At 34.7% G+C, this 15,205-nt stretch overlaps 1 protein-coding gene across 7 annotated transcripts in view; it reads right to left on the bottom strand.

The window, feature by feature from the left end:
* Positions 1–15,205, bottom strand: part of BBS9 (Bardet-Biedl syndrome 9) — a 291,335-nt gene that overhangs the window by 143,013 nt on the left and 133,117 nt on the right. For all 7 annotated transcript variants that reach the window (XM_085573314.1, XM_085573315.1, XM_021553255.4 and 4 more), the window contains one exon: positions 7,922–8,144. In XM_085573314.1, coding sequence (XP_085429440.1) covers positions 7,922–8,144 — 223 coding nt within the window. The remainder of the gene's footprint in view (positions 1–7,921; positions 8,145–15,205) is intronic.

The following is a 15,205-nucleotide window of genomic DNA, read 5'->3' as shown; positions in this document are numbered from 1 at the left end:
CAAAAACTTGTTGCTGCCAGCTCTCCCAGAATTCTCCCTAATGACTTGCTTCTCCCCTTCCTTTTCACTAAATCAGCTTTATGGGACAAGGGATATATTTTAGTCTTGAAAATAGAACCCAAACAATTAGTTTAAAATGTTTGCTATATTACTGTTCAGTTATTTGTAGGCTTTTATATCAAGGTAGAACTGTCCATCATAAATAGCTGATGATTTTCTGAAGCAACATTTTCAAAACAAGGAACTAGAAGTCAAATCAAAGCTGCAGCATTGTACCATGTTCCATTACATATTATAGCATGTCTCATTGTTAGCTCACCGAATGCAATTTAATGGGAGTGCATGACAATGCTAAGGGCTGCAAGACTCAGAGGAGCTTCTTTGCTCTTATCATTCTTATGTGATTATCATTGCAATTAGATGGAGAGAAGAAAGTTGTGTTAAACTGGCACAAGAGTTCAGCCATGCAGAGCTGCACAAATTGGACAGAGAAGTACACAATGATTGCATTGTTTATGGATTTAGTCTCTGTTATGCCTTTGTCAAACCTTGGAAAAATATCTTTGCCTGATAGATCCAGACTGGTACCACAGGATTTTCCCTGCAGTTACTGCTTTGGAGGCTCCAGATTGACAGCTGGCCAGGAAAAGCTCTTCCTACCCTTTTGTTGCCACCTCTCCCTGTTGGACTTATTTACTCCCTTGGGTGGCTAGTGATGGGAGTACTTGCTCCAGCTATCCCAGTGAAGGGACTGTGCATGGAGTTGCATGGACATCAAAGGGGCACAGGATGGAGAAGGAAACCAGTGAAGCCAAATGCAGAGAGAAGAAATACAGAAAATAATTGAGGAAAACCAGAGGGGGGAAAAAAATTAATCAGAGCCATACTGGAAGCCTTACTAGAAGGAAGAACTAAAAGGAGAAGACAGTACATATTTTACCAAATGTATGTTTACCTTAAGGCAGTATGAAAAATATGGGAATTTCAAAAAGACTTACACAGTGATGATAGATCTGGTTTGGTTTCAATACAAGTAGTACACAACTTTTAAACCTGCAAATATATATTAACTTCCAAAACATGTAAATACAAGTTTTGAGCAAGTAAGAAAATGAAGAATACTGAATGCAAGACTTCAGCAATACATAGCTATACTTCATATACATATATTAAATAAATTTAGCCAGCAAATGTAAAAAGAATCTTACTGTCTTTCTTACCTGAAAAATCTTACTGTCTTTCTATTTAAATTAGTTCAGTTTCATATTATACATTAACACAATAATTTTTTACTGACTATAAACAACCCACCTCCCAGGGAAATCCATAAAGTTACTAAATTGATCAACCTGTATCATCTTAAGGAAGTTAGAAAAGATGAGTTAGAGTTTGCCTTACAACTTACAAATCATTTAATGTCAATTTCATATTTAAGGGCCTGTGCCAAGAAATCTGTATTAATTGACATATTATAATGTGCTTTGGGTAGTAAAAGCCTCCAGGTACATTTAAGAAAAAAGTCCTTAGCAAAGTGATTTTCAACGAGAAATAAGCACTATTCCTAAGATTTAGATTTCCTGAATTCAAAGATACTTACCAATGTTCTTTAGACGCTTTTGTAAATGCTACTTGAACAGAAGCAGGTAGGGAAGAGTGGAAACAGATGAGGGGTACTATGATAAAGATGGGTAAAATGCTGAATTTAGATTGGACGACAACCACCCATTTCATCAGTTGGCATTGAACAGTGCTCAAGTCTACAAAATCCTTTCAAGTACTTTCAACATTTGTAAATATTCTTCCTTACATAGATTTAATAAGCAGTCCTAAAAATCTTTATGAATACCCAATATATTAAAACTAAAATTAAAAAAACAATATTATTTTAAGAGTTACTAAAGGAAAAACAAAATGTAGTTCAATAATTTATTCCTACAGAAATATATGGAAAATATCTTAAGTGAGACTCATACTTCATTATGGACTATAGTGCAGAAATAAACAGCACTGAACTTGTGTCACATCAGTGAGAAACAACCCATATTTTTATACACTTCTTTGCGCCATCATGAGAGGCTAAAAAAAATTGACAATGCATCATGGTCTCAAGCTCACAATACTTAAGTTACAGGAAAAGATCTCAAACTATGCTCCGCCAGCCTCACATGATTTTTATAAGTATCTGCTGGTGGTTCAAAAGCATTGTCTGGGCCTCAGGGCCAACTTCTGTATAACTTCTGTGCCTTCTTTATGCTACTTGAAATTCAAACTAGATGATTCTAACTTCTCCAGGGAAAAAAAAAGTTACTGTAATTGTTACCAAGATAACAATTACAAACACAGATTGGAACCTGTGTGAGTACAAATGGAAGCCACTACATTTTTCAAGAAATTCTAAATTTAAGTCTATTAAAATTGGAGAACTTGACTTATACTGGATGTTCCCTTCCATTAATGACCATTGAAGAATTCATAATTAAGGGTGTGAGAGAGGAATTTACAACTCTAAAAATCCTATTTCTTCAGATCAAACTATTACTAGTCTTCCTTCAGATACACTCAGTGTATTAAGAACTTGCAGCAATATTTATGCCTAATTCTCATATATAAATTAATATTACTCTCCCAGGATCTCAAATCCACATGTTTTTCCAATTAGTACTAACATTCTCCTCAATTTTAATAGCATGTAAACAGAGAGTTCCTTAAGGAATATGACACATTCGGTTCCATCCTAGTTTTCCAGTGAAGAAAACAGCTTTCAAAGGAGCAGTACTCACTCATAAATACCACCACAAGTTTTGAAAACAGGTTTTTATAAGCTTATGCAAGGAAAAGAAACCTTAGAAAAATCTGTCTTCTAAAGTACGAATATAGATTCTGGGTGCATATATATACTTAATGTGCTAAAGAACATTGCCTTTCAAGTTTGCATTTACCCATTAATAACATAAGTGGTAGAACCATTTTTATACAAAATAAAACTATAATCAACTTGATAATTTAAAAAACTATGAAAACAAAGTATCTAGTCAAGTAAACACTACTATGCTGATTCTGTATAAATACAGAATGGGAAACATCTATCAGGGAGCAAAGTTGTAGAAAAGAATCTTGAAATTAAGATAGGGCAGAGTACAGTACAATATACATCCTGCACAGGCTAAAGGAAAAGTATTCCATTTTGGAAAACAAAGCATAAGATTTAAAATCATTTATAAAAAGAATGCTAGAATTTTGTCATAATTATTATTAAAGAAAAGTTACTGGAGGAATGTATTAAAAACATTACAAAGTTTTAAATAATTAAAGAACATCATTAACTGCCAGCTCCACTTTCAATAGTCAGAATAAAACACTCTGATTTGCAGGAAAAACAATGCATATCAAACATTAGGAAAACATTCCAACAAGGACACTAAGCTATTGTAACAGCTATCAAGATATCATTCAAGGTGTTTATTAGTTCAGATAAACTTTGTCATTGATGTTCTGAATCCCTTAACCCCATTGGAACACAAAAGGAAAAAATAGATGGGCATTCATCTCACCTTCTAGCTCTAACTTTATACATCACTTTCAAATATTACACTTATATAAAACTATTAATAAGTCCTATTTCCTGGACTTTTTAAATATTATTCCTCCTAAAATACTCCTCTGTTTCCTTATCATTTTAGTTCTAAGGATTCAGCCATCTGGGAAGATGACAGTCTTTGGCATTCCATAGATTTCAGTGATGGAGATCAGTAATTGACTTTCCGGTTAAATAATATTTTTTCTACTGCTCCAGTTATACTTAACTATGTGAGTAAATCACACTAAAACTCAGTACAATGAACACAAGAGATAAAAATTACTGAAGTCTAGTTGAAAAAACAAAGCAGAACAAAAAGGATGGTCTAAAGAAAAATAAAGTCCTTATTTAAATTTAAAAATCCTTGCCTGGACAAAGCCTTGAACCAATACAGACACTATTTGCACATCACATCAGTAACTACTATAGGAAAAGTAGGACAGAATTCTAGTCAAAAATTAACTGAGCTTCCGAAAATATGGGTAAAGCAATATTGTAAACAGACCTCCAATCAGACTGACATCTAAACAAGTTTTCAAACACCCACACTTAATACTCATCAAGGTTTTAAAAGCAATCCTGCACCAACACACAGATATTATAAGAGACCATTAAAAGCTACAGAATTAATTCACTGCAGGTCATCAGGATTTATGCTATAAATTCTCACCCATTAAACTCAATACATGACAATGTGGGTGGTCTACAGCACCTTTCCAAGTACTTCCCTGGCACTGACCCACACTTTGGGTTGGCACCACGCCCTTAACCCCTCACCATTCGTCTCATCCAGCCATTTATGCACTGCCAAAGGCAACACAGTACATGATATAGCCTGATGTGGTTTACAGCTATAATCATATTTAGCCAATAATACTGATTAAATTTTAATCACCCATATAAGAACATCTTACATACTGGAAAACTATCATGTCTCCCCTGAAATTTCTCTTTATTTTTCCCTCAGAAGAAACAAAACTGAACTCTATTCAATTTGTCTAGGCTTTCCTTAAATTGTGCTCCCCTGTGAATCCTACTCATGAAGAATAGAAAGAAATAATCATATCTCCTCATTAAAAGTCGTATGACTACAACCCAAAGTTGGAATTCACCTTTAGTGAAAACATACTGCTGTCTTTCATTCAGTACATGGTCCAATATAACCCCATGAGCCTATCCTATAGCAATAATGCTTATGGAATTATTTCTCAAATTTTAGTTTGTCAGATTGTTACTTGCTAGAGTCCTTGGCACTTGCTTCAACTGAAAATTGTCTTTAGATCCTCCTCTAATTTATCAAGATCAGCATTATTGCTCTCTCAACATGCCTCAAATTACTGCAAGCTAGCTGCAAAGCCACCATTTTTACATTCATGCCCATATTCCATCACTGAAGCCATTAAAATAGTGAACAAAACCAGACCCAGGAGAGACCATGGTCTACCTCTAACATATACTTTTGGATTAACAACAAATATTGACAACTACTTTTGAAGGCATCTTTCAAATAGTATCACACTTTAAGATAATCATCAGCTTTTCAGTGTGGCTTCAGACAATTTCTCTAGATTTCAGGGTAAACCATCTTGAATGTATTAAATATAACTTCTAGAAATTGAGCTTACTGCTACAGTGCTGCAATACTAGAAGGGTCCTAAGCACTTTAAAAGAATTTTTTTTATGTTGGTTGCTATGGGAAAAAGGATTTTAGTCATTAAGAAGAAGACTGGGCTTAAGAAAAAGTGGCATTGAACAAAATCCTCAAGCTAATGCTGGTTACCCTTCTGGATAATTATAGGACCATCTTTGGATTGGCTTGGAGCTTAAACATCCTGAAAAACTTTCTCCTACATTACCATCCAGTATTGCACCATAAATCCTCAGATACAAATACAATTCTCAGTCTCCCTCTGCACATATGGTTCTACCTCGTTCTCTTCTACCTATTCCAGTTCTCTCCTTTAATGGCTGAGAAAAGGAGTTCCTCTATTATCTAGGCATTGTCAAAGAGCTCTTGACTCAACAGCATTGGTATTTTCTACACTGGTTTCCCTTTATAAGGCATCATTCTAATTTCTTCCATGTGTAGACACAACAGGTGCTTTTAGCTGGACTCAACAGTGAGTCAAATTTTTTGATTATCCTCACTAACAGCTCTGTTTTCATATTAAGGAGTGGTCTTGAGCAGAGGAATCAATTTCTTCTAGGTAAATTTAACCAGGCAGATGAATTCCAGAAATGTACCTAGAGCAATCCAACTGCTAATGAAGAACCAGTACAGGCACAGAGCTAGTTCTGAAACACAGAGAAGACACAAGTCACGCTGCCAGACTCAACTCCTTCTGCCTGTAGATCTGCTTCTAACAGACCACATTATTTGCCAAGGGAGAGATGGCCAGAGAAAACCTGAACAGGTGACAAGACAAACATGTTTAAAAAGTGTCAGTAAAACCTTTATTCTCAAAAAGAAGTTCCAAGTTTTCTCAGTCCATTCAAAGACAAACACACAGAGTTTCAAATCACACAGCATATCCTGCTGGAGGTTAACTACTTAAACACTATGCTACTCTGAGCATTTGACAGAAGTATTTCTCTCTAATGAGCTTCTCATTAATTAAGATAACTTTTTTTTTGTTTTGGCCTCTTTCAAAAATTATATTCTTTCAAAAGTTAATGAGTAAATGCAAAGTCTATCAAGAATGCTATTTCTTCTAATTGGTTTATAATATTTACAAATTTTACTCTTTTCCTAAAAAAATCATAATCTAATTCCTTGAACTCAATAACACTGGTAACTGAATCAGAAGATGTGAATTTCCTTATTAAATCAATTCACTTTATTAGCTGAGAGGGAAAAGTTGAACTGCAGCTATTTACCCCTTTTCAATATTCTTAAGAGGAAAAACAATGGTTATATAATCAAAGTTCAACAAATTAAATGCCCTTCACATATATTTTAGTCTTGCAAAGAAATTCTAACAGAAATTTGTAAAGCAAATATGACACTTATTCTGCCTCACTTCCTTACTTCACATGATTATAAGTCTGGTTCCAGATATGGCAAGAGCATAACACTAAAGTAAATTAATATATGTTTATAGACTTTCTACAACTACAGAGTCTGCAGCTGTTTTATTGTGGCACACACAAAGGAGGGCTGCTCATAACAAGGATTTTTGAGCTGCTGAAACATTGTACAGACCATTCATATTATAGTAAACAAGAATTTCATTATTCTTCAAAATGAAAGAAAACAAAATACTGATAATCAAGATACTTCTCTAACACAACTCCAATCCTTATCAAAAACAATATCCATGAAGCCAAAAAATAAACTCCAAATTTTAAGTATGATGTATGTATAAAATATAAAGTTTTCCTTACAGATGTGAAGACTGCTGTAGGAGAAGACATTGACATCAAAGACTGTAGTGATATCATGGTTTAGGAGATTATGAAGCTGCACAAACAGCTAATCCAGATTTAGAGCAGAAAGATGGGGGAAAAAGATACCTGTTTCCAAGTCACCAGGAGTAGCTGATGTTTACTAAGAGTCTATCTATCTCACTGGAGGAAAACAGCAGGAAGAAAATGTCTTGCAACAGTACAAAGATGCTAAACTTCAGACACTAAAGAAAAAGTATAACTTTGCTCCCACTATAACTAAAAAGTAGGAATACAGAAAAGAACATTAATAAAATTTCCTTTAAAAACAGTTACAGACTTACATGACATTCATGTAAATCATTGTGCACTATGAAATCTTGCCCACATTCTTATTCAATATGAAAAATATCATTCAACACATACTCAAATTAGTTTCATCTTCAATTCCATGCTTTCCATGAGATATCACCCAGTCAACTAGTACTTTCTAAATCTTCAGATTTTTTTATTTAGCATTATCACTACTTCATGATTTATCATATGGACATGCCATAAAGCCACTAATACAAATATAATTGCTTTATGAAAACAGGATTTGTCCTTTTGCCATCACATTAGAAGCATACACATGCACACATCCAACTGAAAAGCTCAAAGAAATAAGTGATAAGAATTTTATAATAACAATGACCATCTGTGTTTCATTTGCCGCATTACTGTGTGTATTGTACAAGAGCAACAGTAAGTGTTGAATAAAATGAGAAGAAAACCTCAGACTTGAAATTATTTTATTACCTAAGTTATTCTACTTGTCAGCAACACCAACAGTGTTTGATTTCCACAATCAATGAAAAACAAACTGCAAACAAACAAGAAAATAAAATGTGCAAAATGTTTTGTTTTAATATGCAAATAAATCTTTTGGATTCTGAACATTCATGAACTTCATGTCTTTACCTGGCATGACAGCAGCTTGCTGAGTGGCCGAGTCTGTACTTAATGAAAGACGACCACCCTTGGCCAATCTATCACAGAAAAGGGTGATGTTCTTCTTCAGTCTGCTGGTATCTTTGGGCATGGACAACTGGCTGCTGAGAGTCAGGGCCTGCTCCTTGGAGCTTTTTGACAAACAAGTTCTTAACAAGTAAGAGACCGCAGCATCCACAGTTTCTTCCCAACCCTGCATTTGAGAAAAGGAAATTAAATAAAATTAGGTGAACTGCAATATGATATAGCATATTAAGAATAAGGTGACAAATCATGGACTGAGAATTTTCAAACTATACTGATACATAAAATACAGTTTTGGGGTTAATGAACATCCAACTTCAACTTGTACAAGCAAAAGTTGAAAAAGCAAACTTATTCCAATATTGAGGTCAACAGAGAAATCTAGTTTCATTAATAACAATATATGGACAGTATGTGATAGAACAGCTAAATTCAGTCATTGCATTAATAACTGAAAACTAGAAGTTCCTGGTTGTGACATTTAAAATTAAGAACAGAATGGAGAACTAAATAAAAGCATAATATGTAGTCTATAATATTATGATGATGATATATCAAGGCCAGAGAAAAAATAATGGAATCACAGATTCTCATAATATGACAATAGCAGAGGACTGCAACACAAAGCTACAGATATTCAGTACCCATTTATCAGAGCAATTACCCTTAAGTTTTGAGCACATGTGTGTCAGTGCTGTGATGAACAGAGACTTTTATTTCAGCAGTGTCAAGCTGTAAATACTTATGAAAAGACCAGCTTATTAATCACTTCCAGTTAAAACAAACAAATTACACTTAGTAAAAGCAAGTAAGTTTCTTTTCAATAAGCACCTTGAATAACACATTTAAAAGTTAGCTTTGAGTCTGTAGCCTGTACTGCGGTTTTACACACACAAATCAAAGGCATTCTTTTAAGTAAGAATTCCAGATAAAGTCCTACTATTTGTGACAAGGTTATTAGGTTAATGTATAAAATATAATACATGACATCTATCTCATTTTTGCAGTATGACATGTAGATTGACTCCTCTTGATGTATTCTGGAATCTTAAATTACACTCTGATAAGTTATGTGATTAATCCACAGCATCCATAATTAATGAATTGCAAAACAGTCACAAAGCTTTCTCATATCCTTTCATGACAATCTTACAGAGCTTGGATAGAGTTAGCAAGTAATAGAAAGGGCTTTGTGGCCAGCTAACTTCATGACTCATATTATCTCTCAGTATTCAGCCACCTGTAAGCAAGTTCTATGTATGTACCTACATGAACAGGAAAGTATATTTAACCACTGTAGTATCAGTGTCTGCTCTATGCTCCTGATTGGCTGCAACTTATTTTGGCAAGTTTAGTGACTTTACAAGTTCTGACATGACAATCTGGAATCACTCAGCTCTACTTGCTGCTAAACTAGCAGAAGGTAACACCAAGCTTGCCCTTTATGAGGTGAGTACTCAGAAAAGAAAACTCAGGTATCCAGCTGTAGTTAATACAAACCCAGCATCTTCTCGTTTTTAAGCTCTTTCTCATGATGTGTTCTGCTTGATTGAAAATACTCAGCTGAACAGCAAAATTGCCTACATATACAAATTTCCATGACTCAGTAAGAGTAATGTTTGAAAGAACAACAATATCAACCTTGCCATAGCCCACTAAGCAAATAAGGTTAATGGATTTCTTCAATCAAATCATGGCTTTTATGAAGGACACTACTTCTATCACAGAAAATCAAAGACCACCTTCCTGATCTTGTTAAATTCCTAAGAACAGATCCAGGGCCGACGCTTACTAGTGGTCAATTACACCAGTGAGACCACACAGTCATACCCACTTCATCCTTGTCCAAACATTCTCTGTGCTGAGTGTCCTGGAAATGTGATGTGTGTGTATAAAAAATTTACATTTTGTAGAGGAACAGGATCACCTAGTGAGTTTTTCTTAGTCAGCATTCACTTTTCTGACTTCAGAAAAACAACATTAACCTATAATCTTATCTGGATTTGCCCCCCATAAAAAAATCCATAAACTAGAACAAAAACTACATAAATCAGAAGAATCATGCCAATCAATCAATGCTGTAGTAGCGGAACGTTTTTCAAATATTCTAGAAAGAGTCCATTAGAATGCAATGCATCCACTGATCTGTGATGGTGACAGGAAATCATCCATTCTGCAGCCAATTTAAAGAGGTTAATGAGCTGGTAAATGCTGTCTACATTCCCACATACTGGGCAATGAAACTTAATATGTACAAAGCACCAAGAACAGCCAAGCCAGCCACTCCTAATTATACTACAAATCATGAAAAATAAGAACAACATAAACATAAGAATCTTGAGTTTCACTAAAGACAAAGAACCACATGATTAACTGTTGTCAACATACAGTAGCTCAGAAGCTGGCCAATATGTCTCTCCAAATAAGTTGTAAAAACGCAAGCAAAAGCGTTTAAATAAAAGCACTGACTTACAAGCTAACAAAAGTCAGGAAATTAAAAGTGGCTAGTATTCTGTCCTTGGCTCACACAGGTATGTTTTACTTTATACCACAGCTTTAAAATTTCCAGCCCTTGTTCTTGTATTTCATTTCCATGTAAAACTGGTTTCTCAGTAGACCATAAAACTCTCTTCTCCAATTCAAGGTCTGTTGACCTCACAAGTCCAGTCAAATCCAAAGTAGCCTTTATGATTAATGAAAGAGTACACAAAAGCTACCACGAAATGAAAAAAAAGTTGGAAAACTTTCTTTCAGGTTTTTTCTCAGGTGATTTTGTACAAGTAAGAATTAACGGCTGCAAATAAGACTGCATTTGTCAGCTAATGTTATCAGTGTAAGGGGAGAATTGAAGGAACAAGGAAAATTCTCCACAAGTTAAAAAAGCTGAGAGATGTTTGAAAATTAAAGTATTCTCATCTATAGCCCACACTGTAGAATGTTTCTACTGCCACAGTTGTAATATTCACGGCTTTCTGTGTAGCATTCTTCATATTTAAGGACCAAAAGGAACACCTTCAACAGGAGTGCGATGCCAGTAATCCATCATTCTATGAACAGCGAACATTGCTGTGACTGTGACAATAAATGTCTGTTAAGACTCACAGAAGGAGGCATTATTAAATCATCCAATTCTTCATGTAATTGAAATAGATAAGAAAAATATTTAATTCATCCATTTTACTGTTTCACTTGGTAAGGCTGGGCTTCATGCTTTGCATATATACATTATTATTATTTTTCTCTTTTAGGTAATAGGCAGAGATTGGCACTTGCTTTTAACCAAATCAAGTACACTGCAGGAGTCTGAAGACCAAATGCAGACTTGTGCGCTATATTATATATATAGTGTACATATGTACTTATTATATTACTACACATCATTCATGTTCTGTACAAATTGCCACGAAGGATCCTCAGATGTCATGGCATATCTGAGTGTGACCATAATTATACATTCAATCTCACTCTGGCATAAGGCTTCATCCAGAGTACCTTGTTTGTAGCCTGACACTTAGCTGCAAGATTCCACTCCCCAAGAGTTTAGCTGGTCAAAACCAAGGTCAGCTAGACATAGATAGGGGCAGGACCTGAGAGGGATTTCCATACTGTTGTTGTTAAGATACGTAGAGCACATATTTGTAGGGAAAAGTCTGAGATAGGATCTGTTGTCAGATTTGACAGGTTTACTCCTGTAAACCTATGGTGTACCTTCTTAACACATTTATACAGGTAGTATATTTCAGAGATCTACAAATGAATACTGTATGTCTTAAGTACAAATAAATCATTCTTATAGCATATCAGTCAAACTTGAACAAGATTCCTAAGTTCTGTACATAAGCTAGACAAGTATTTGATTGTGTACCTTTCACTTTAAAAGCCTTTATCTTTATTAATAATATTCCTAAGGCAACAGCCATTTTCTGAGCTGCCTATGATGTAACTTATTCTGGAGTGACAATCAAGTCAGTTCTGAAAGAATTCAAACGCAATGTGAAATATACCGCATAAACTATGTAAAATTGGTGCCAGCCAAATTATGGGAATTCTTACAGCTGCTCACTCAAGAATTCGCTTGGCTATATCTTATTTCTTTACTTTAGACACAACAGTGATTTCATCGGTTTTCAAAAAACGCTAGAATACTTGAAAGTTCACAATATTAATTACAACCTTGGCATTTATGCTTATCTCAACCACCAGAGAAGAGGTTCTGTATCTGAAAGCATTGTATATGCTAATTCACAAGAAACACCAGCTATGTGCCTCTCAGCACTCTGCTTTTACAGCTATTTAAAAAAAAAAAAATCTTATTGCTATATATATAAACCAGTAATCCACCTCTACTGATCCAGTAGTATCCACAACAGGCACAGACCATCAGTAAGTTTGGCCAGGATTCTACTGTGGTACCAGTCTTCCTAACTCATATTCGCCAAGCATATTCTATATTTCTAACTGATCTGTTTGTCACAAAGAGGAGATAACAGCCACAGAAGCCAAAAACTAGGCATGCAACATCTGCCTGTGCTGTCAGAAATGGAAATGACAAACTTTCTTTGTGAGTGTCCCTGAAAAATTACAGCTAGAAAAACTCTTAGAAGACCTTTTGAAAATAATCAGAAGAAAAGAAAAAGGCAAACCAATAGACTCAATATCTATTTAGCACTCAGAAAAAAATGGACCCAAGTAGTTCTGAAGTCTTAATGTATTACATCTGAACAGTGTCAAGCGACAATATATTTCTCAAGAAAAGGTTTTCTAAGAAAAAAAATTATTCTTGGTTGAAGAATCATCCTTGTAACAACATAAAACCAGTCTTATTTAACATAATGCATTAGAAACACCAGTCACAGATTATCTGGAATATTCTACAACTCACTTTTGCATTAAAAAAACAGAAAAACCAAAGCAAAAGCACTTCCATACATATAAATAACAAAAACCTACCACTGGGATAAACAAAAAAACAGGGAACTGGCAAAATTCTACAGACTAGTGGAATTTAAGTGTGATGAAAATCCAGACAAATGACTCAAGCTTAAATACATTCCAAATCTATTAAGTGCCTAAGAAGGACATTTGTACTGAGCACACAATAAGTTGAAGTTCTTACATTATACCTGCTCTCTCTGCTCATATCTTTCTTTAAATAATTTTCGATGCATTATGTACATAATATTAACTAATTTGACTCCTACTGCCATTTAAAGAAATTCAGTTCTTATAGAAATTCACAGACTGATGAAAACAATATCAAAGCAATGATATACTTTATAATTCCAGACAAAGTAAGAGACAGAACAACAAAAATAAAGGAAGAAAATTAGTATAATATGTAGTTCTAGAAAAATAGTTCAAAACCATATGTGAATCAATTTCACTTTAAATTTTTATTTGTGAGATGGTACTCTGAAATCAACCTGCCACAGCACATGCCACAGCATACATCACAGTGGAGACAGCCACGATCCACAGAGCATTACCACACAATTCAGAAGGCTTTAAGCATTCACCCAAACAAAGTAACACCACAGCACATCAAAAGCCTTCAGGCATCTGCCCATACAGAGGAACATCATTTCACTTCAGAAGGCTGCAGGCATCTGCTTTTTGTTGTTCTTCAGCAGAACCTTTTATACCTCTCATTGTTCATGCACTGCACCTGCGTGCCTTCTGTACCCTTTTGTGACTGGTGAGTGAACCTCAGCACTCCATGTCTCATTGCTTTCAGTGCTGGTCACCTGTCCTGCACAGCTGTAGCCCACTGGGGATGAGGCTTGGCCGCAGCTCCAATCCCAATTACCACAAACTGTACCCTATATCTACCTGCTCTGAAGAGTTTTATGGACATGTAAATCTTATTAAGGGTTTGGACTTAGCAAATTTGCATACTCAAAACAAATTACAATTTAATTGAAACATAAGAAATAAAAGCCAAACAAGGGACAAAAGAAAATGTAAATCCCAGAGAAGTACAAAGCAACATCTTGATAACTCTGACAACAATATGAGCAATCAAGCTCTGTAGGGATTCTGGCCCAAGAGATATATAAGGTAAAACCTTAAACACTCTATGAAGAACAACAAATAAAAGGAAAGTAATCAAGAAAGGAATCAAGATTGTGCAGGAAACTGCATGAGATCTGCTTACAATATTTATCAAACTGGTCCAAGTATAGCAAAACAAATCTGTGCAGAGTTATTAAGTATTTATGCCAGCAACTATTTTCCAGCTACTTAAGAACATCTAATTCAAATATTAGTCTCTCACATTTTGAGATTAATAGACTGCAAAAATCAGACTTAGCAAAAATCCATTGTGAATAAAGTGGGTTAATTTAAAAGTCTGTCACAGACACACTTGTAATTCCTGCACAGCTGCACTGTAATTGCCAGTCACAACAGAAACAGCAACTTTATCTGTTCAATGTAAAAATATTTATTTAATAAAAACTCTCCAACAGCATAAACAACTCTCTACAAAAACTTTTCATTTTAAGTCCTATTTGGTAAACATATATTGATAGCCTATGGCAACTTCACCTGAGAAAAATCTCTATGACATATTTTTTCCTGGAAAGTACACTTGCTATTTAAAAGTTTCTCTGGTATTTTTGTCCTCTGAAGTTCAACTCACAAATGACCAAACACTCCTGCATTTAATATAAATATAGTTTTTGGAGGATTCTATTCTATGGACATTTAACTTTAAAACAAGATTTGCCAAATTCTCATTCTACAGTATCTTCAGATATGGAAAAAAAAGTCAAAAATTCATATGGCTTAGTAATCAAAATTGTGTTTTTAAAATTATCTATAGAATAGGCAGTATTTTTGTTTTAGGAATGGTACTCCTAAACTAATCTAATGGAAAAATCAAACTGTAGAACAGCAATATTAAAAGCAGTGGGTGTTTTAGAAATCTAGCAAAGTGAGCATTACTAAATAAAGGTTCTGAAAGCTGCATGGATGAGGATGATGACCTCTAGCCTTTGAGATTTTAATTTATTTTTCAAGTCAAATTCTGAGCAAAGTCCTGCTCACAGAAACAAGTTATCAGCAGTTGTAGGGTTTTCTGTACTAATAAAACAACTAGTAACACGATTAAAGAGTGTAAGAAAGCAACACCTGTAAGAAAGCAAAACTCTGGGTGCGGATCATAGTCATAATATTTCTAACACTGCTTAACTCTGAGATGCTTTTGAGATTAGTAATTTACTCTCAGGA

Source organism: Lonchura striata, chromosome 2 (assembly GCF_050655825.1).
Source record: "Lonchura striata isolate lonStrDom1 chromosome 2, ASM5065582v1, whole genome shotgun sequence".
NCBI classification, from domain to species: Eukaryota; Metazoa; Chordata; class Aves; order Passeriformes; family Estrildidae; genus Lonchura; species Lonchura striata.
Note: the sequence above shows the minus strand (reverse complement) of the source record. Positions and strands in the feature narration are given on the sequence as shown.